The following is a 23865-nucleotide window of genomic DNA, read 5'->3' on the forward strand; positions in this document are numbered from 1 at the left end:
TTCAGACAGGAGAAACCTGTAATTTCTCTTAGGCGTGCTTCATGGACCCATAGTGGAGTGAATCACAGACTTGCACAAGCCTTGAAACTGTGGGCAGCTTTACAGTTCTCAGACTGGCTTCTCACGACAGGTGGTCAGTTCTCACTGGGGCCACTTGGACTTCCATTTCAAAAATGGAGAAGACAGATCACAGCCACTGACTGGGGACTGTGGGAGGTGCCACGTGATGGTGGGGCACCATGCTGCGGAGCTGAGTGCTGACCTTCCTGCTGGGTGATTCTCCACCTCTGGGCTGCTAGATCTATTTCCTGGATGCCGTGAGTACATGTCCCACACCAACACCACTTTCCTGTTGAAGAAAGGCTTGCTTTTGCACATACTCCAGAATGGGAGAAATGTGTGACTTATGATGGTATTTTCTGGAATGCTTGATTCTTCAGGAAGCTTCCCTAACATGATTTAGAAATTGGCTAGCTCAGGTTGGAGTATTTGCTAAGCCTCTTTTACATTTGTTTTTCTTTAAGAGTCATTCGTCAGGCTTTAATGGCTCATTCCTAGGAGTGAAAATGCAAAGTATCCTGTCAGGCAAATAAACTCACTGTCCCCTTGCTTGATAAATTTCAATACCTGTCTTTTAGACTGAATGTAAAGCTGGTTGTTTCTTAAAAGCGTTATTAATTTCTTCTTTTAGTGAGCCTGACAAAACTGTCATTATATCAATTCAAAAAAAACATTTCTCCAGTTACTGCCAACACATTTTTGCAAAGGCATCTTCCCTTGTTTCAAGTGGCCAATTCTATGTCACTTGAAGGTCTATATTCCTTATATTCTGAAGACAGTTGTGAGAGCTCGAAAGTGTTGCATCATTAGGTACTGTTTCTTCGTTTGTTTGTTTTCAGTGTCAGCACTCCATGAGCTTTCTTCATAAAGCAGAGGCAATTGCTGGGCCTATCAATTTCCTTAAAATTATATAAGTATCAAGATAGTTGGTGAGATATCTGGATGTCTTTCAACTCTCAAATTATGTCATTCTTGAAATCTACCAGAATCGGAATCTAGATTCCAATTTTTAGAAAAGATACTGGGCTACAAACAGATGGGCTGGAAGCCATCTAAAACTGCCAAGGATGGGACATTTCCGATTTAATAGTTCTCTTCTTTCTTTCCCCCAAGGCTCCGTGTGAAGCATTTCATCCATGGCAAGGGAAAACTGCGAAGGGTGACCAAATAGATTCTACTATTGAGGCCAGGCGATACTGGGTCTTTAAAACATAAACAACTCATTTACTCATCTGATGTTATAATCAGAGTTCTAATTACTCTACTGCAGCAGAGGAAACAGATGGTTATAGAATTAGGGGAACACACACACACACACCCAAAAATGTGGGTCACTTAACTCTTAAGTTCCTTACCCTCCAGTTAACCTCTTTGAATTGGTTGCTCCCATCAGACAATGGTCTGGCCTAGGAGTATGAGGCTAGTTGCTACCTTGAAGGCTGGCAAACAAGTGAGAATAGGTGCTTCCTTTCACCTTGTGGTATAGTTCCTTTTGGGAAAGTATTTCCCGGATTTACAAATATTCTTGGCCTCTCACCTTAGCGTGTTTTGACTGAACAAGTTTGAGAGATCACACCTTCCGGCGCATTCCTTCTTGACTGACTACACTTACAGTTCCCAGCTGACCTTTTTTATTTTCTTTGGGAGTCCCAATGACAGGCCACAATTAGCGTGTTCAGTCAGGTAGAGACTACTCAGTCTGTGTGAGTCATCCCCTACAATTCCATCTATTGTGTTTCAGAAAGAAGCTCCAGTACCCGGACAGACTCACTGTAGTTTTAAGTTCCAACTCACTCAGAAATTCAGCTCCAGGTACAAGGAAGATGGGACAAATAGGAGATGGTGTTCAAGAACAGCTGAGGTCATCTGGGTCTGTCCAGAGAAACAGGGTTTTATTAGTTCTGACTTATGGAGACAGTGTGGAAAGAGACACATGCTTTAACACGACACCCTCTTGTGCCATGGCAGACATCCCTAAGCTAACATGGTATTATTTTCTGCTCCATTCTTTTTCACATAAGACTCCAGGTAGTACAATAAAAAGGAGGTCTACAGTAGGAGTGGCATCCAGGAGCTTTTCTACTTAAGTCATCGGGTTCCAAAATTATCTAGAATTGCAAATGTGCTCACCTGCCCCTCTGAGATGAAAAAGTTGCCCAATAATTTTAAAGCATAAACTTCAGATGCTGATGTCACTCTGCAGGGATCATTTCCCAATTCATTCACTTGTCCAACAAATGTTTACCGGGTGTCTATTCTGTATCTTATCCTTTGCTGGATAAGAAATATCCAGCTGAGAACAGAGAAATATCAGGTGTTTACATCCTGACTAATGACAGCCTGACTTTTTTTGTTTTATTCACTAGGTGTGGCCTAATTTCTCTCAGGCTCTGAAGCGAAAAGCACAAATTGTGCTCTGTTGACCCATTGTGATTAGAATTTAGGCAGTGGTGTCAAAGGTGCAGATTGCTGTAAACTTGATGGAGAGGTAGATCCTTAGACACATCCCCTCTGGGACAATCAGGTCTAGCTGCGTTTTCCTGTAAGCCTCTGCGGCCAGCAACTGTTATTTTCTTTATGACCAGCAAATGTTCTCTTTTTCTTTGTAATGACCATGTTAAAGCAGGGAGCCTGGCCTCCATTCAGCAGGCTTGAATTGCTTTTTAGTACTGTGTGAAAAACAAAGGTGAATGGTAGTGAGTAATTTACACTTTTATAATAATGCACAGAAAGACGTGGGTTATGGAAATGGAGGAGAAGGAACCTGGGACAAGATTTTTGCAGGTCCTGAGAAGCTGCCATTCGAGGTGGCTTAGTTGCTTTTATCTCTGAAATAAGTCATCTTGCAGACACCTTGGGAAGGAGATGTGGAGCTGCCCTTACTGGGTGACTAGTATAGAAATTGGAGGGAATTTATAAATGAGTGATAACTCTTTATTTACCTCCTTGCCACAGATAGCCTCAGGCAAGAGTGCTTTTGCTTATTGTTTTCTCTTCCACTTTTTAAATCTTCGTTTCTGAATCTGTTCTCTTTCTTGTGTTCACCCAAGGTTTGCTGTGAATGAGTTAAAGAGCTCCTACGAATACACTAGCACTGAGACGGGCATAGGTTAGATGCCCAGCAAATACATGTGATGGCTAAGTCTGGATAGATTAATGTGTTTCCCTCCAAGAAAGCATATTGTGATGGAATAGCAGCTTGAAACTCCCCAAAGCATTTCTGGTTATCTACTTGTTTTTATTTTTTTAATATTTTTTGAGACAGAGTTTCCCTCTTGTTGCCTAGGCTGGAGTGCAATGGTGCAATATCAGCTCATGGCAACCTCCGTCTCCCAGGTTCAAGTGATTCTCCTGCCTCAGCCTCCCACATAGCTGGGATTATAGGGTGTGCCACTGTGCCTGGCTAATTTTTTGTATTTAGTAGAGATGGGGGTTTCACCATGTTGGTCAGGCTGGTCTCGAACTCCTGACCTCAGGTGATTCACCTGCCTTGGCCTCCCAAAGTGTTGGGATTACAGGCGTAAGTCACCATGACTGGCCTAGCATTTCTGATTATCAAGTGAATTGGTAAAACCTAAATGAAACAGTCTTCTTACTAAAAAAACCTCAGAACCTTTGATATGTGTTTGTGCCTCTGTGTGTGTGTGTGTGTGTGTGTGTGTGTGTGTGTGTGTGTGTCTGTGTGTGTGTTGGGGAGAGTTGTGGCAGTGGTGGTACACATTGTTTCCCAAACTGATTTGATCATGGAACCCCTTTGTCTTTTATGAGACCAGTGTTCTACAGAAACCCGTTTGAGGACACAAAGCCTTGGTAAAATACAGTAGACACCAAAGCCTCCATTGTTTGCCTGCTAAAAGTAGAGCAGGCTGACTTCCCGAATTCAAAGAAAATTAGGTCAGTCTATACAAATGCCCTCAAGATTAAACTTATCTTCTGTTTCATTTTCTTCAATCTTTTTGTGCCTACTACAAATGGTTGCAAACAAATGGTGGATAATTTGCATCAACCTCAAACACAAATATGCCTTCTTCCAGCGTTATTCTGTCATGATTACTGTTTGCTGTTTTTATTTCTCCTTACTGGGTACTAGGATCTTGATTTAAATGGTGATGTCTTTTCCCAACAAAGTGTTTTTCTGCCACCATACACAGAGGGTTTATAAAGGTGGGGAATGTAAGAGAACACACAATTTTGTTGATAAACTGAACACGATGTAGAACCAGAAGTGAATAAATGGAATAAAGGTAACTTAAGCAGAATATGCTTGGAACAAGTCTGGATTCTCCATGTACGATATGATCTAGCATTGGCTCCCCACTCTTTACTAGGAGCTGGTATGCCCTCAACCTGGGTGAGTTAGCTTCCATCAGGCTCCCTTATGAAAACTGTTTCTCTATGTACTGACCATGGTTTGCTTATATCTATCTGGACAATTCTCACTCTTCTTGTTACATTTAATATTTAGGTTTTGCATGTTTGCTCTTCTTTCCCTCATTCTTTCAGGAGACAACCCACTACATGTAGACATGTGCTAGGTGCAGGAGAGATGCTGTATTTGTATTTACTGAAAATTTTCAGTTTGGAATGTTGAAAAACTCTAATTCACTTTAAGTATTAAGTCTTTGTCAGTGATACATCTAAGGATATGCGTTTCCTCCATCCTTAGATCCTATAAAAGACCAACCACACATGAATTAGGAGGATAAATTATGCTGCCAAAGCCTTTTAAAAATTTTTAAATTTTCCGTTCTCAGAGCCCTTAAGCTCTTCTCTGCAGAGCACTCTGGCTTTTGGCCTCAGCCGCATTTGAATTCTGACAGGAGGGATCCCATTCAACTTTTTCTGATGAGAAGAAAACCAACCAAATTAGGGCCAACCTGAAAATATTCATCAAATCCATCCCTGCCAATCAAACTGGGCTAAAATAAAAATGCTATGATTCCTCTTACGTAATGTCACTGAATATTCTCCCCCAACATTTGTAATAACTAAGGGAAATTTACTATATAAATTACCATCCCAAATGGTATATAGTTACATGTGGCAGACTACAATAACATGAATGGTCAAGTAGCAAATTAGTTAATCAAAACCCTCCAGCCAGTTGTCCTCATTTCAAATTTGTGTATTCTATGATTATGTTTATTATTTCATATTACATATATATTTTCTGCTTTTGTACATATATGAAATGTATCATTAATCAATATTGTTGCACAAAGAATGACTTATAAAAAATGTCACAGTTGTTGGATCCTTTACTTCCTGGACACATTCAGGAGCTGTGTGGAGTTGGAGGTCTTAGCATTAGTCAGAGAGATGTTTTAGACTTCATGAATGACATCACATTATAATGCCAAATGTCTGACTTTCTTTCAACAAGGTTAGCTTTAAGCAAAACTCCTACATTGAAGGTAATGAACAGTAAACATGACCCATCTCCTGAAGCCTCAGACAGCAGGTGCTATTCTTTTTTTTTTTTTTTTTTTTGAGACAGAGTTTCACTCTTGTAGCCCAGGCTGGAGTGCAATGGCATGATCTTGGCTCACTGCAACCTTCACCTTCTGGGTTCAAGAAATTCTCCCTCAGCCTCCCGAGTAGCTGGGATTACAGGTGCCCTCCACCATGCCCGGCTAATTTTTGTAGTTTTAATAGAGATGGGGTTTCACCGTGTTGACCAGGCTGGTCTAGAACTCCTGACCTCAGGTGATCCACCTGCCTCGGCCTCCCAAAGAGCTGGGATTACAGATGTGAGCTACTGAGCCTGGCAGCACATATTCTTTATAAATCCCTCCCTTCATCTTGCCTTCACCCATTTTTAGTGCACATTTCAGACACTAATCTGAAATCTGGAGAGGAATTGGGTTTGGCTTCAGCAAGGGTCCTATTATTTGGCCCTGAAAATAGGTTTCTTTTCTCCTTGACACATGTACTTCAGTATAATTGTGAAGACTAGCAAAGAGAAAGGTTTCAAGTGAACACTAATGAGAGAAGTGAACAATCTTCATCTTGATAATCAAAATGAATCTTATAGTCTGTATCTGTTTTTCAAACAGCAGGTTACAATCCATTAGAGGCTTGCAAATTAAACTTAGTGGATGGCAACTAGTATTTGAGAGAATGTCAAATAGAATAGAGAAGAATATAAGATAAAAATATTGGACATATCACAGTTCTTGCTTGTAGGTAGCAAAGATAAGTATTTTTGCATAAAAAATTGTAAATATAAAAATTATGGGTTTTTTTTGTTTTGTGTATAGACACCGATATACATACATAGATACACACCTATGTATGTCTATACATAATGAGTCATAATATGAGATCTGTTTTTTATTGTGTCATTTTCAAAAATTTTTGAACACCAAAGTCATATATGTGAAACATATGGATACTTTTGAAACAATTTATACTGGTTCTTCTGGTACTTTCTTTAGTGATGATCCGTTAAGCATCTCTCCTAGACAATATTCATATTGCAAAGTGCTTAGTGTACCCATTCATCAATTTATGGCCTACATGGGGACTTCTTTCCACCCACACTGTAAAATCATGAATTCTGCATTCACAGTCCCAACCCCTGTCAAATCCATTAGCACACTTTGCCTGTAATGCTGCCATGCTCTCTTTCCCTTGCTCAGACTTGCTCTACAAGATGAAGTTGTAAATAAAAATACGTTCCCCTCCATTCATTGGTTAGAAACTTTAAAATCAAAGATAATTTGGAAGTGTTTCTATAAGTGCCTGTGGCTTATCATCTCAGCTGAAAGCTTACTGGACGCATGAAAGTCCATCTTATGCTTGACTACCTAGAAAGGGTCTGATGTCAGATCAGTGAGTTCTGTCTGCTCCCTGGTCATCAGTTGCCTTATGGACCTAGTTGGAGCAGGGCCTAGTTCATCTCTACTAGATTATAAGAAAATTTATGTTTGCTAAGGGTAGTCTTTGCCTGGCTGTGTTCACTGAATGCAAATGTGTACATGATCCCTCCTCTCACTGTTAGTTTGACTTGTCTATGTTACCCACCAAATATCCTTTATGGGAAAAATAGCATATTTTATTTCTGTATGCTCAGCGTCTGGTACAATTTCTAGCAAATGAGTGATGTTTGATAAATGTTGGTTGATAGAATGAATGATCATCTACATTTTATGAAATGGATGAAAAAATAGTCTCAATAAGTGTCAAATAGTTCATCGTAGAGATAAGATTATAGTACAGCTCTTGCTGATTCTAAAATCAATGATCTTTTTATTTTGCTGCATCTGGACTTCCAAGAAAATCATTTTAAGGAACTTTATTACCAATAAAGGGTCTGAATTGCCACTATCCTATATGAAAGTGTCATAGTAATGATCACGATGATGTTGATAAATCTCAAGTGTTGTAAGGATATTTTCTTGGAGATTTGGCTTTGAAAGGTAGAACTCTCAGGAAAAAGGCAAGAACAAAGGTATGGCAAAAGAACAGAGAGTTATCTTCCCATGTATCTAGTTCCTCTGTATAGTAGTTTATCCATTACTAAGAGGGAGTCTCAGAGCTTGCTCCAGTAGCAGATGATTGGGTTTATTAATTTCACTTTAGTTACTTGTCTCCATATGCCTAGACAAACAGTACACTATAGGTTAGTGGTTCTCAACTGGGGAGGATTTTTCTTTCAAGGGCACATTTGACAACAACTGAGTGGGGAGTGAGTGCTACTGGCATCTATTGGGTAGAGGCCAAGGATGCTGCTAAACTTCCTACAATTCACAAGACAGCCCCCAGCAGCAAAGAATTATCCAACCAGAAATGTCCACAGCACCATCACAGAGAAATCCTGTTATCAAGATTAAGAATAGCTGTCCAGCTGGACCATCTGTGTTGAACTCATGGCTCTACCACTTTTTATCTGAGTAATGTTGGGCTCATAGTTGCTCAACAATTTGTGCTTTACTTTCCCTATTGATAAAATGAAGATAATAGTATCTTACATCATAGGATTAAATGAATTTATGCAAAGACTGTGCTTAGAGCAGTTATTGGCAAATAGGTATTCTTGATAAATATGACTTTTTTTTTTTTTTTGTGACAGAGTCTTGCTCTATTGCCCAGGCTGGAGTACAGTGGTGCAATCTTGGATCACTGCAATCTCTACCTTCCAAGTTCAAGCTATTCTCCTGCCTCAGACTCCCTAATAGCTGGGATTACAGGTGCCTACCACCATACCCGGCTAATATTTGTATTTTTAGTAGAGATGGGGTTTCACCACATTGGCCAGGCTGGTCTTGAACTCCTGACCTCGTGATCCACCTGCCTCAGCCTCCCAAAGTGCTGGGATTACAGGCATGAAACACCACACCTGGCCGATAAATATAACTATTAAATAAGGGAACGATGCTTTGGTGAAACTACATCTTCCTGGTTCTTCCATCATTCTATCTTATTCTGCTGAAAAGTTAACAGTTGAGAGAAATTATTTTCTTTTGTACATTTTAGCTGGCTTGAAAATAGATATTGGTGTGCTTTTCTAGGGCAGGCTGCTTTGGTGTCAGGTGGGTTCACTAAGGGGGTGGTTAGCCTGCTAAGTATTGTGTTAGTTGTGTGAAGTTATCATCTTCAGGCGGGTATGCCTTCTTTCTCTATTGCAGGTGAAGATCCTCATGTCTGAAAATGAAGTCCCAGGCAACCATGATTTGCTGCTTAATGTTCTTTCTGTCCACAGAATGTTCCCACTATAGATCCAAGATTCACATAAAAGTAAGTTTGATCTATTCCTATGTGATCCCAAGAGAAATCTCTCAGTTGTCCTTGATGGCAAGACTTCTGATAAATAACATGTAATCTTACATACGTTTTCAAATGGTTACAACTTTACTCTTGCTGATAGTAACTTTCTAAAAAAAAGGAACAAAGAAAAGTTGAGAGGTGGCAGGGACTTGCGTGGAGAGGGCCAGTACAGTAGAATAGTCACTTTGCAAGCCTCAGAGAATGTGGTTAGACTGATGCTGAGAGAAGAAAGTACTCGCCTGGCAGCTGAGCAATGAAGAGTCAGAGCTTAACTTTGCTTCCCACTGGTTGGACAAGTTGTTTCACTTACTTGAGTCCCAATTTCCTTATCTATAAGATGAAGTTTTTAAAAGATATTATGTATAGTTCTTTATAGATATAATAGATTTGTGATTCTATTAGTGCACCCTAGTGATTATTCCTAGTATCTGCTCATTAAGGACCTACGGTATCTGTGGACCACATTAACTTCATTTCATCCTTATGGTTAATACAGGCAGAGAACAGATTAGTGGTATAATTCTCATAACTATATTTTCCCTGGATGCTTAAACTTTTCAGAAGATGTAGCATTTCTATTGACTTTACCTAGAGAGGCCAGGTGACCACCTGGTTCTATCCCTCGTCGGAGAGCAGTGCATTCTCCCTGTACTCTCATCCATGTTTCCTTCAGCAAGTTCCCACAATACCAGCACATGGATGTGCTGCAGTTTTCTTTCTAGTACTGAACACATTTTCTTCTCATATTCATAAGGAGCCTCTAAGCTGAGATGAGGGAGCAGAGTGCCACAGTAAAGAGGACCTTTGGGAATTTGTATTTTTCAGGCTGGAGATAAACTTCAACGCCCTGAAGGGAAACCCAAGTCTGGAAGAATCCAAGGTATGTGGCTATAGAACAGTCTTCATCCATTTGAAGACAGGGAAGAATAAAGGAAGGGCATTGATGTTGCAAGCTTGTCCCCAGGCCGCAGGCTTTCCAACTGAATAGCAATCTCCAGTAAGTTCTTTATGTTTACCAGTAATAATAGATTTTGTTACATTTATACCATTACCAGTGGCATGGTCAATGAAGTGAGTTAGCAAATATTCACATGTGCTCTAGAATAGTAGACAAGTGTACACTTTCAAATCCCCAAGAGAAATCAGTTCAAAGGAATAAGTTAACCGGAGGCAGAAAAGGAAAGAGGACAAGATTATTCCTTCCTTCATTCAAAGATATTTTCAGGGTGCTTAAATGTATGCAACACTCTGATGCTGAGAAGTCAGTGCTTTAATGAAAGCAATGTAAGATGAACATCATGGTGATGAGCCTGGCCACTCTCAAGAAGTGAGAAGTAAACTAAGAGGATAATCACAAGTAGTACTTCAGTGAAATCATGTGGTTCTCACTCACACAGTAGGGAATAACTGGATTCCACAAAATCATGGCCAGATGTAAATACATCCTTATATAGATGTGGAAGTGACAAAGGAAAGCAGAGAGAAAGGTAGCTAACATTTACTGGACATTTAAGACAACATGGATCTAAGTGTTTTACAAGATGCTGTCTTATTCCATATTTGTAGAATTATGACATCATGTCCAAATTATATGGAAGAAGAAACTGAGAACCACTCTGGTTAATGAACTTGCAAAATTTGATGTACATGATAGAAGTCAAGGAAAGATGCAAACCTTGTTTCTTTTCCCAGTGAATAGAGTCATCACAGAGCCGTCCAAACCAGAAAAGTTGACTCTTAGGCAACTGGTCACCTCATTTTATTGATCTGAACCCCTAATAGCTCTCAGCATTATTTACTTTCCATTCCCCAGTTGCTATCTTAAGGCAGTTCTCCTGAGAATATTTCAATAACCTCATTCTTTCTATCCAAAGTGAATTCACTCTGACCCATGGGTCATACTCGGCCTGCCACTAGTTTTGGTAAATAAAGTTTTACTGGAACACAGCCATGTCCATTCATTTACATATTGTCTTTGGCTGCTGTCACACTACAAAGGCAGGGTTGAGTAGTTGTGACAAAGACTCATATGGCTTGCAAAGCTGAAAATATTTACTTGCTGGCGAGAGTTGTCATGTTTAGCGACTAAAAATATAGAATGCCTGATTAAGTTTGAATTTCAGATAAACAATGAATAATATTGTGTGGGTTATATACAGACACTAGAAACGTATTTGTTGTTTATCTGAGCATGTACAGTGAATCATTATTTGCAGATTCTATATATGCAAATTTGCCTACTTGCTGAAATTTATTTGTAATCCCTAAATCAGTACTCGCAATACTTTTGTGGTCATTCACAGACATGCAGAGAGCAGCAAAAAATTGAGTTGTCCAATGCGTATGTTCTCAGCAGGGGCCGGACAAGGTGATGTTTTGACTTCTTGTTCTAGCTCTCCTGCTGTAAACAACTGTTCTTTTTTAGTCTACATAGCACCACCGTTTTTTGCATTTTTGTGCTTTTTGTTGGTGATTTTGCTGTTTAAAACAGCCCCCAAATGTAGTGCTGAAGTGCTGCCTAGTATTCCTAAGCCAGAGAAGGCTGGAATGTGCTTTACGGAGAAAATGCATATGTTAGATAGGCTTTATTCGGTTATAAGCTCTAGTGTTATTGGCCATGAGTTCAATGTTAATGAATCAACAATATATATCAAATAAGGTGTCTTTATATAGAAACACACAAAAAAACAAGGTCATATATTGATTAGTTGATGAAAATGTAAGCAGAAGCTTACATTTAGGACCCTAACCTTATATTACCCTAGGAGCAATTGTTCAGAAAACTTAGTGTTCATGGTGACTTTATAGAACATAACTCCTGTGGATAATTGACATTTAACTGGGCTTTCCATATTTTATCTGGCAACTCCGTTTATGTGTTCCTTTACATAAAAGTTTATGGACTCCTGCTCTATGCTATCATCAATTATCTTTCAAAAACAATTCCAATCATGTTTTCTGGTAACTCCCACATTAGCACAGCATCCAGGACCCTGCATGAGCTAACCCCTGCTTTCCTTCCCATCCTTATCTCTTCCCACGCCTCCTTCAGGTTGTCTGGACTTAGCCTTTCTGAATGATGTGAAATTCCCCTTTCCACGTGCTGGTCACTCTGCTTGGACACCAGCTGCAAAACCTACCTTGCAGATCTTACTCATTGCTCTGGACCTAGTTCAATGTCACTTCCTCCAGGAAGCAATCCAAAAATCCCCACAATGAATTTGATGCAAGTGTCAGAGTGTGGAAGTCCTAATTGGGCTCCTCTCTCTCTCTTTTTTTTCTTTTTAGATAAATGTCATGGACCTTGCATCTCTTCCTCCAACTGCAGCCAGCCCTGTGCTAAGGACTTTCACGGAGAAATAGGATTTACATGTAATCAAAAAGAGTGGCAAAAATCAACTGAAACATGTACAAGCCTTTCTGTGGAAAAACTCTTTCAGGTGATGCATTCACAAATTATTGGTGACAGAAGCCAATCCCCCAGGAGACAGCAGAGACATATTTAATGTGATTTGTTCAGCATCTCAAAAGTCTCAGATCTGCACTTAGAAAAAATCTAGAGTGGGTTAAATTTGTTTCTTGTCCTTTTTCTTTACGCAAAATCTCAGGTATTCACCCTCCTCTCCACATGCTTTCTATTTCTCCTGCTAAGAAACTTTTCTAAAAAAAAAGTACGAAACTCATACTATGGTGTATGTGTTTGTTTAGAAGTTACATTTTAGCTCTAAAAGTGGGTTTGTATGCTTCTTGCAATAATCAGTTAATCAACTAAATGTATCTAGGATCAAATTTATTTTGATACCTCTTTTTTTTTTTTGAGATGGGGTCTTGCTCTATTGCCAGGGTCGAGTGCAGTGGCATGATTGGTTCACTGTAACCTCTGTCTCCCGGATTCAAGTGATTCTCCTGCTCAGCCTCCCGAGTAGCTGGGACTACAGGCGCGTACCACCACGCCCAGCTAATTTTTCTATTTTTAGTAGAGATAGGGTTTCACCATGTTGGCCAGGATAGTTTTGATCTCTTGACCTATGATCCGCCCGCCTCAGCCTCCTAAAGTGCTGGGGTTACAGACGTGAGCCACTGTGCCCGGCCTTGATATCTCTTTTTAATACTTTCAATCTCTTGACCAAAAGAAAGGAGAGATGTGTGCTCGATCTAGAGGGAACAGAAATTAAATGCATACAACATATCCAGTTAAAGTCTCTTTTATATCCTTCCATGTAGCAACCATTTCCTTCCACCTCCCCTGTAATCCCATGGAAGCACATGGATCTCTGCATCTCCTAAAATTTTAACAGTGGTTTTACAAAGGGACTGCAGCTGGCTTCTCTGTCACTTAGCATAGGTAATCACATAGAATTCCTTGCAACTATGGTCACACTCAAAAGTGAATGAAAGAAAATAAATTATTGTTTTGCTTTATTCAAAGTCACATTCTGAATGATTCTAGGTAAAAGAATCAGAAAATGAGCAAATCACCTCTTCTAACGAGTAAACTCTAAGGAAATTGTAATTCCTTAGCATTCTGTGTTTGACCTGCCAACCTCCAGAATCCACTCCCCAGTGAAATTCCATGTGTCTCTTCTTTCCCCTCTCCGTAGAAAATTATCTTGTTAGAATACTTGAATTAAAATCACTGTCCTGAAAGCAAATTCCAATAGAAAAGGTCAATATCCTGGTCCCTGGTAATTTGGATGAAATCCCCTGCCTCTTTCTGACCCCGCTGTATCCTCTCCATCCCCCTCTGCATCAAAACCACTTTTTAGGAAAGACTCTTTGCTTCTCCATCTGTCTTCCCCATGTGGATTGTTTGTGCTTTAGCTTCTTTAGTCTGATACGTGGTAGGCACTGACTCATTTTTTAATGAAACTACATTTATTTTAAACAGGACTCAAGTGTGGAATCTCGCCTTTCGGTGGCAGCACCGTCTATACCTCTGCACATTCTAGACTTTCGAGCTCCTGAGACCATTGAGAGCGTAGCTCAAGGAATCCGCAAGAACTGTCCCCTTGATTATGCCTGCATCATTGATGTTGTGAAATCATCAGAAACAACATCTGGAAATATTGCATTTATAGTGGAGTTATTAAAAAATATTTCTACAGACTTGTCTGATAATGTCACTCAAGAGAAAATGAAGGTATTCTTTGTTAATCATTAAAAATGGATGTTTTTCTTAAAATTTGCATTTGAATAGTTTCAAATATACTTTCCAGGGTAAAAATGATGACAGCAACCATCACAACAACAGCAGGCATTTCACTTCTGTTTCGGGTATTGATTCATTCTAGTTTATGGAAGTTTTCAAGAAGTTAAAACGTGTAATTCCTACCTTTGTATACACTTCATATTTTCAAGAGAAACATCAGAACGTAGTGAAGGTTGTGAGCAAGATGGAGTCTACACTAGTGTTTCTAAAATTATGTTCTGTAGATCAGGGGTTTCCAACACTCGGGCAGTGGATTGATACCAGGCTGTGGCCTCTTAGGATCTTGGCTGCGCAGGAGGAGGTGAGTGCAGGGTGAGTGAACATTACTGACTGAGCTCTGCCTCCTGTTGGATCAGCTGCAGCATTAGATTCTCACCTAAGTGCGGACCCTATTTGTGAGCTGTGTATGAGGAGGATGTAGGTTGTGCTCCTTAGGAGAATCGAATACCTGATGATCTAAGGTGGAACAGTTTCATGCCCACCTCCGCCACTCTGGGTCCATGGAAAAATTGTCTTTCACGAAACTAGTCCATAGTGCCAAAAAGGTTGGGTACCACTGCTGTAGAACATAACCATTCTGAGAAACGTTAATGGAGATTCCATTTTTAAAAGGGAGATCCGTAGCACATCAGTTGTAGGAAGTTCTGAGTGAAACAAAGTTAAGTGAGTTTCCATATGGCAGGACTTTTCAGAGCCTTTAATGTCCTAATGAACTGTGGAATTATTTGTAAGGCAGGGGGAGATAGGGACATGGCATGCAGTCTTTCTCAAGCTTAGATTATCATTGAACCTACCTCCAGTCTCTTCCACTAAACAGTCATTAAAATCTCGTGGGAAACTTGGGTTCTACACACTGCAGTTTGGAAATGCTGCCCTGGCTGCAACAATAAACCTTAGCTATAATTTTTTTTTCTGAATTATTTTACTTTTCTTCCCTCTGTGTGGCCTTACTAATGTGGATTCTAATACATGGGGAATTTGAAGAGAAATATGGCAAATAAGAATAGGTAATGATCTGTAGAAATTTCAGGTTTTAGAAATCAACTTTGTGCAACAGTGTATAAATCCTGAGTATAATGTTCACCTTTCTCCATTGCAGAGCTATAGTCAAGTGGCCAACCACATCCTCAACACAGCAGCTGTTTCAAATTGGGCTTTCATTCCCAACAAAAATGCCAGCTCGGATTTGTTGCAGTCAGTGAATTTGTTTGCCAGGCAACTCCACATCCACAACAAATCTGAGAACATTGTGAATGAACTTTTCATTCAGACAAAAGGGTTTCACCTCAACCATAATACCTCAGAGAAAAGCTTCGATTTCTCCATGAGCATGAACAGTACCACAAAAGGTATCTTAGGAGTGGTACAGATTCCCCGGCAAGAGCTAAGGAAGCTGTGGCCAAATGCATCCCAAGCCATTAGCATAGCTTTCCCAACCTTGGGGTCTATCCTGAGAGAAGCCCACTTGCAAAATGTGAGTCTCTCCAGACGGGTCAATGGTCTGGTCCTATCAGTGGTTTTGCCAGAAAGCTTGCAAGAAATCATACTCACCTTTGGAAAGATCAATAAAACCCGCCATGCCAGAGCCCAGTGTGTTGGCTGGCACTCCAAGAAGAGGAGATGGGATGAGAAAGCGTGCAAAATGACTCAGGAGGTCAGAAACGAAGTGAAATGCCACTGTAACTACACCAGTGCAGTGATGTCTTTTTCCATTCTAATGTCCCCCACATCGAAGACGGACAAAGTTCTGTACTACATCACCTGCATCGGGCTCAGCATCTCAATCCTAAGCTTGGTTCTTTGCCTGATCATCGAAGCCACGGTGTGGTCCCGGGTAGTTGTGACGGACATATCATACATGCGTCATGTGTGCATCGTGAATATAGCCATGTCGCTTCTGACTGCCAATGTGTGTTTTATCATAGGCTCTAACTTTAACAACGAGGTCCACGATTACAACGTGTGTGTTGCGGTGACGTTTTTCAGCCACTTTTTCTACCTCTCTCTGTTTTTCTGGATGCTCTTCAAAGCACTGCTCATCATTTATGGAATATTGGTCATTTTCCGTAGGATGATGAAGTCCCGAATGATGGTCACTGGCTTTGCCATTGGCTATGGGTGCCCATTGATCATTGCTGTCACCACAGTCGCTATCACAGAGCCAAAGAAAGGCTATGTGAGACCCGAGGCCTGTTGGCTTAACTGGGTCAGTACCAAAGCCCTTTTGGCATTTGCCATCCCGGCGTTGGTCATTGTGGCTGTGAATCTCATCGTGGTTTTGGTTGTTGCTGTCAACACTCAGAGGCCCTCAATTGGCAGTTCCAAGTCTCAGGATGTGGCCATAATTATGAGGATCACCAAAAATGTTGCCATTCTCACCCCACTGCTGGGACTGACCTGGGGCTTTGGAATAGCCACTCTTATAGAAGACACTCCCTTGACGTTCCATATCATTTTTGCCTCGCTCAATGCTTTCCAGGTAAGTTCCAAGAGGGAGACTTTTCTGTGCTACTCTAGGTAGACCACAAAAAAAAAAAAAAAATGGCTATGATTTGAAATTATAGAACACACAATGTTCTTTCCACTTCCTCTTAAATCTGAGGGATATTTGGCTATGGCATCTCTGACTGTATTGATTATCAAGTTGAATTTAGCTGACCAGGCAGGTTGGGTGGAAATCTCCTTCCTTCTTTCCTCACTGATCCACCTGTATCCCTATTAAAGTTTCAATGTTAGAAGGAGCTAGCCTTCGCTTATAGGTCTATGTGAGGTGACATATTAATGCCTCAAAACAAGCACATTTTTAATCCTTTCTCCAGTGGTTTGGGAACTCAGTGAAATAACAGCCATTTTCTATATTATGAAGAGACAGGGCTTGCCATTCACTTTGGCTGTTAGCCAGTCAGGAGTTCTCATACCTCCTCCCTGCTAGTCCCTGTGAAATAAAAATAACTCTTATTTATAGAAACAGATCTTGCCATATGTTATCTAATCTTGGGAATGCCACTTCTCTCTGGGCCTCAGCTTTCTCATCTGTAAAATGAAGACATTAATCTAGAATGATCTCTATTATCTTTTCCCACACCAGCATAATAGGTTTGGCAAGACTGTTCCTCTAAAATTGTTTTACTGCCTCTTGGCTACTAAGCTTATACTTTTGGGAAACTATCATTGACCAGACTGCTTTTCATACCTATAAGTAGCAGAAAATTTGGTGAGCCCATTTTCTTGATTATGCTTTTAATCAGAAGGTAGAAAACAATGACCTGCAGGCTGTTTTTGTAAGTAGGGTTAAATAGGCTTTTACTGGGAGCCAGCCATGCTCATTTATTTACAATTTTCCTTTGCTTCTGAGCTACAACAGCAAGGTTGAATAGTTGCAGCAAAGACTATGTGGCCTGGAAAGCCTAAAATATTTACTATTTGGTTCTTTGCAGAAAAATATTCCCAACTACTATTTTAAATAATGTAACTAACTAAACAACCAATTATTCCTATTAACATGTCATTACTATTCTGTTTAAAAGCATGATACAAAATAGAAAGCAGACTTTAAAGAAAATGCCAACTGTAATCAATTATATATCTTACTCATAATTTTTTAATAACTATGGAGCACATTTTTTCTACTCTTTCTGTTGCACTGCTTAAAGCTAAATCTTTCACTTGAGGGATTTCTTTTTTTTTTAAATCAAATACTTTGGGGCTTTTGATAAATTTCCCAACTCTTGAAGTTACTCTAGTGAGTAATGATCTTGTCCTTCCTTAATTAAACCCCAGGACATTTTACTCTGTATTTCTTTTTCAGTTCATTTGTGTTTCTCTCTTCTTGATAGAAAGAAAAATACCCCAATGCTTTTAGTTGTAAACATTTCTCTTTTCTCAGCAGGCTCTCCCTGTGACTTAACATCTAAATTTTAATCTGATGGGTGTTTTTTCACTATGAATTATCCTTAGATTGAGAGTGAAAAGACCCTAGCCTTATAAATGTCTGTAGCATTCTCTCTTTTGTGCAAAATTTTTTTCCCCACCAGCTTAGTGGCCTTGGCTGTCTATTTACTGACTTTCAACTCCAACTCAAAGTAGACTAGAATATAAATTTTGTTTTCTTAAGACACCCTCCATGATTGTTATTTTGGATTACAAGTTTCTGTCACATGTGACTGTCATCATAAGTAGGAACAGCTACCTCAATATTTGGGAAGAAAGTAAAATATCTGCATAAGGCTGAAAACTATTCTACATCTACAGCCATTCAATAACTATCAATAACCGTCCTGCATTCCTGTGCAGGTGATGATCCTCTTCCAAGGGTGGGGGAGACTCAGAGGAACACCGATCAGTGCATTTTTATCTGCATTAGTGGAAACTGAAGTTTCTAATGTCTAATAACTGCCCTAGGAGGAATCTAGAAGAGTGGTATGAAAATAACAGCTGAGATGTTGTTTGAAAAACCATCCCTCATGAGTCTGTTGAATTTTGCCACAGGGTTTTTTCATCCTGCTGTTTGGAACCATTATGGATCACAAGGTAACTTGAATTTGCTTCCTCCTTATAAATGATTTTCAGGTGGCTGGGGGAAGCAGGAGGATGAAGCAGTTTTGATTGGAGAGCATAGTCCAGGGGAGTTGAGTTTGTGAGGATGGTTCAGGAATCAGCTGTGAAAAAGGGGAAAAAAAACCAATGTTTTGTCGTTTCTCGCTCTGTATCAAGTCAACAGGAGGCTGTGTGTGAGTATTGCTGGCGAAAAGAATAGAAATCATAATCACAATTTTAGTCTTAATACCAAATCTAATTATAACTACACCCTAGCTTTTATCCAAGTCTTGTTACTTGCCAGTCACTATGCTAAGTCCTCTGATATTGCTTCTGCCAGGGTTACTGGTCTTAAAATTTCAGGACAGGCGTCAGCCCTGGTAATTTTGTTGTTTCTTCTGACATCTGTGAAGTGCTTCTCACTGTCATTGCTTCTTTAGATAAGAGATGCTTTGAGAATGAGGATGTCTTCGCTGCAAGGGAAATCAAGGGCAGCTGAGGTAAGCCTCCCCCTTTTAATTTCAGCACTGGTGGGTCTGTGTCCTCATCCGTTATGCAGAGACAAATACCGTATGTAGCTCAGTACTCAGGATTTGTGAGCAAAGAGGATCGATAGGGTATACTTCACTCATTCATTTCTTCATTAGATACATTTGAAGTATTCTGCTTAAACGGAAGGTCAGCAGAATGTACACTTCAAGAGAATTTTTCATATTGGATGTATTTCAGCTTGACATTTAAACCCATCAAGATAGGACCACATGAACTCAGCGTCATAGATTTGTAAAATGTGAGAGCTGTGAAAAGAGAGATGAGTTAGAAATGAGATTCTAGTCCAACCCATTCATTTTACAGGTATGGAAATCAAAGGCCAGAATACTTAGGGGATGAGCATAAGGCCACCTGGTTAATCAGTAGCAGAATCACAATGGGGACCAATTGGTATTAAAATGTCTTTCCATTCTCCTTACTTGGGAGTCTTTTGAGTACACCATACTCCCTTGGATTGAAGAATCTGTGTATTTAGAGATCTTGAATACTTTGGGCTGGCTATCAGTCTCTTAAGACACCAACTAAAATTGCTGATACTGCTTTATTAATTAAAAGTTATTTTTTCAACCTACAGATTCACATTAGAAGCCCCTTCCTTAAAAACAAAAACTTTTTGGATACATTGAATAACTACCATTTACAGTTAGTAATGAGTGTGACTTTTCATATCATAGTTTATCTATTCTAAGATAGGCATTTTCTTCATCTTTTAACTTATATTTAACTTGTATCTTATATTCAATGGCATGTCAGTTTAATCGAAAAGTTTTGTTTCTTTTTATTTTTTAGCAGAACATAAAAATAATGATGTGGCATATACTTAGATTCAGTGAAATAAGATAATTTAGTTCTATGTAGCTATGTCAATTTGGGTACTCCTTTTCATGCCTTCATTTTCACGTTTATCTCTAGAGAGACACATACATAAATATATGTACTATTTGTCAATATCATTACTCATTATCACCACTGTTTTCTTTCCCCCACTTAGAATGCATCCCTAAGCCCAACCAATGGATCCAACTTAATGAATCGTCAAGGATGAAATGTGAGCATTCAAAATACAAAGAGAAAGTTCACTTGCAAGTTGTATCAATCCACCAATGCCCCTGTGACCACACTATTGCCTGCTATGTGATGCTGGAATGAAGTGGGAGAGGAACAGGGGGACATATTTTTCAGAGACTAGAAACATCTTTATTGTCTAGCATGTAAATAAAAAATGTACATCTTTAAAACCCATGTCATCTCAGCTTTCATGATCAAACCCTAAGCATACTTTAAATTTTCTGTCCTCAATGAGAGGATGCTGTCATTACACCTGCTGTCTACAGTGCTCACATACCTGAATTCCGTCTTGTCAGTGAGTAGTAACACTCATAACAGCCCCATTGTTGAAAAAGAACACTTGATTGATTGGGATCACAGAGCAACAGGCCTGTCTTTTTTAATGAAGTGGAACCCAGAATCATTCCTGAAAGGGTGTGGATGGGAGTTCCAAATTAGCTACCTATTCATAGCCAACTCCTGACACGTATTTCTACACAGGTGAAACCGGGGAAAACACACATTAGGCAGCCAGGAAGCAGGAGAATAAGTCACGAAATGGCAGCCAGAAGCCTGAGAGGTGCCAGGGGAATGTGGGCAGGGATGGTCAACTTTGGGAATGGTTTTGCTTGGAGAGTCATGGCCTTTCTGCATTGTTACAGAAGAGTCTTAGACTTTCAGACAAAGTACCATTTGGCAGCGGCCACATCCTTTTCATATTTCTTTCCCTTTCTGAGTTATGGTCCATATACTGAGCAATGGGCCAAAACAAGAGGTTGAATCTCATGGAACCAAAGACACTCTGAGTTGGGAAAACCTTTAAGGGACATCCGTGTTACAGATCCTACAAATCGGATGCTGTGCTGGTATGGGACACTGACATACCATCCCAGGGAGAGGGAGAGAGAGGAGGAGGGCTCTGTCGTGTACATGGAGTGGCATGTGTGGGTGCTGGGAAAACAGGAAAACACAGGCCTGTTATCCTTAATAATTGCCCTCACATTTGGAATGTTATAGGAGAACTTTAAAAGGCGTACCCTTCTACTCTGCCCATTTCCTAGTCTGTAAGCTTCCTCTGAGGTGAAACATCACTATAACGTTTCTTAATTTGCCATTAATAGAGAGGCAGTAATTCAGATGACCTATTAAAAACACAGCTGGCCTTCCCATTAAGGTCCTAATTAGACAACCACTTGCTTTAGGTTTATCAGGCTGTCTCAGGTGGAGGAGGCCCTGCCTTTGGGGAATACCGTGTCCTGTCTAGCCTTTCAAGAAGTGCGTAGTGAGGGCCTTATCTCCAGGTGGCTGGCATCCTCGGTTGGCTGTAGTCTAAGTTGGAGAAGCATAGTAGAAGGCAAGATCAGGAGCTACACCACTTACTAGGGTTGGAGATGTTCAAAGTCGTCTGCCAGTATTAGAAGGAAGTCCAGGAAGGAGGTGAAATGCACTTACAATACTCCCTGGTGAAGTCTTCGTCACATAATTCTCTATTAACTTGCTCTATTTTTAAAGCTATATGAGGTAGGCGAGGAACTGAGGATTGCATTCTTTTAGCATATCCCTTGCAGGTGGCTCCGTGCCTATTTAATTTTCTCAGTATTGGGGCCTATGCTTTTCACATCTGGGCATACGTGGTATCAGAAGGGCTCTGTAATCGCAACTGGCCTCATGGTAGACCACGTTGGGTACTCAACAAAGATTACGGTACAGGGCTAAGACATTCACATTATATGATCCTCCAAAGTCCAGGGTGGAGAGTGACAGCACCAGGGGAGTTTCTCAGCAGAGAGAGGGACCCCACACACAGGGTTCAGGGCAAAACGCCAGGCACACTCAGGGTGTTTGGTAAGCACCAGGAGTGGTGGTGGTCCAGGGCAGGGCTGAACCACAGAGGAAGGCAGTGTTCCAGACCTTCACCAAGAATACAGAATCGAAGGCTGACCTGGTCTCAGGAGGTAGGCAGAATTCCAAGAAACAGACTGAGAGGTCAGAACTGGACTTGCCAGGAGAATTAAGTCTCCTCATATCCCAATGACCGCAGGTCAAAATCGTTCTTAGAAACAGGGTTGAGACAGGTCTGTGAGGTGGTCCCAGGGTCAGGGAAAGAGGACTGCAGAGGTGGAGAAACAGGGAAGTTTGCTTTGGGTGTGGATTCTCATTGGGGATCCCCTCCTGGGAGGCAGGAGAGAGAGGGCCACGGCATTCTGCCGGTGGCCACAGCTCCACAGCGCCCTCTGCTGTTCATTTCAAGGGCTGGACTTCAGTAGGACAAGCAGGCTGTTAGATTCCAGGTGCACCAGGAAAACTTTGGGTTCCTCCAGTGTCTTCCACATAATTTGTTTATGCCTGTTTAGTATTGGTCTACCACTAAAAGGATACAGAGTTTTTCACTCCACAATAACAAATAAGACAGATTGAGCAAACACCTAGAGGGAAGCAACAGGTTTACAATGTAAATTCATAGAAGCAGAGCCATTCTAGAATCTTAAGTTAGGAGAGCAGAGGAAAGAGGGCACTGAGCACTGAGTTTAGGTTGGAAGGACCAGCCTAGGGAAGGTAAACTGCACCAAAAATTACAGCTGGGAGAATCGCCTTTTTACTGTGTGACCTTGAGGAAATTACTCAACAACTCTGTGCTTCATTTCCTTTTCTGTAAAGCAGAGTTAATGATAGTACATGCCTCCCAAGATAGTCTCAGGCTTAAATGAGCTAACACATTAAAAACCCAACGCGAGCTATTATTCTTGCTATTAATTGTGTTTCAACCACATTTCCCAGGCTGTCCCATTTCTCATGGACGTCCTGGGACCGAGAGGGGAGATCCAGGAGAAGGGGGATACAGAAAGCAGGCTGAAGTGAGGAGGAATGGTCATGCTTCCTTGGAAGACTTTCTCTTTTTTTGAGGAGTGACTACCAAGCTCTCAGTCACTGAAGAAAAATTGAGGATTTCATTTGCTGACAGGGCTTTAAGAAGGGTGATTTATGGACCCCTTGATCTACCTGTGCCTGCAAGATGCTGGCTTCTTGGTCAATCTTGTCTAGATTAAGAGTCAACCTGCAAGCCATTTTACGGTCTCCGTGGCCAGCTGGGGGCTGTGGCCCTGCTGGGCTTGGTCTGCTTTCACTCCTGAGGCCTGCTCCGTGGCTCCGTGGCTCAGTCATCAGTCCTCAGTCCTCCATCACTCTGCGTGGATCCTGGGTGCTTTGGACAATGAGGGTTAGATCCAATTTCAGGGGTAGGGTTGGGGGTGGGAGTGGGAGTATGGGGTGGCAGGAGGAACATTGAGTCTACTTTGGAGACAATTAAGTCATGGTATGTTTCCTGAATGGGGAACAGAAGAAAGTAAGAGAACTGTTTAATATGCTGATTATTTTAGTCTATTTTAGACCTTGAGTAAACTAATTTAGCTTCTAGGATCCAAGTTTCCTTATTTGTGAAACAGGAAAAAAAATTCTTGTAGGTATTACTATTTGTGTGTTTGTGTCTACCTGCAGGTGTGTGTGTGTGTGTGTGTGTGTGTGTGTGTGTGTGTGTCTTTCAAAAATGCTATAGAAGGCCGGGCGCGGTGGCTCAAGCCTGTAATCCTAGCACTTTGGGAGACCGAGGCGGGTGGATCACGAGGTCAAGAGATCGAGACCATCCTGGTCAACATGGTGAAACCCCGTCTCTACTAAAAACACAAAAAACTAGC

General features: G+C 40.7%; 1 protein-coding gene across 2 annotated transcripts; it reads left to right on the forward strand.

The window, feature by feature from the left end:
• On the forward strand, nt 1-23612 carry ADGRF4 (adhesion G protein-coupled receptor F4). Of its 2 annotated transcripts, none has more exons than XM_017505166.2 (10): nt 1-317; nt 8691-8799; nt 9655-9709; nt 12118-12269; nt 13718-13969; nt 15138-16517; nt 18527-18568; nt 19015-19074; nt 20118-20174; nt 22952-23612. In XM_017505166.2, exons 2-9 carry the CDS (start codon nt 8713-8715, stop codon nt 20169-20171), a joined length of 2082 nt encoding a protein of 693 aa, XP_017360655.1. In that variant the 5' UTR covers nt 1-317; nt 8691-8712; the 3' UTR covers nt 20172-20174; nt 22952-23612. The 2 variants fall into 2 exon arrangements, with proteins under 2 accessions (XP_017360655.1, XP_037586083.1); XM_037730155.1 differs by lacking the exon at nt 1-317 and adding an exon at nt 4836-5009.
• Nucleotides 23613-23865: the final 253 nt, after the last annotated feature.

This window comes from Cebus imitator, unplaced genomic scaffold (assembly GCF_001604975.1).
Source record: "Cebus imitator isolate Cc_AM_T3 unplaced genomic scaffold, Cebus_imitator-1.0 Scaffold334, whole genome shotgun sequence".
NCBI lineage: Eukaryota > Metazoa > Chordata > Mammalia > Primates > Cebidae > Cebus > Cebus imitator.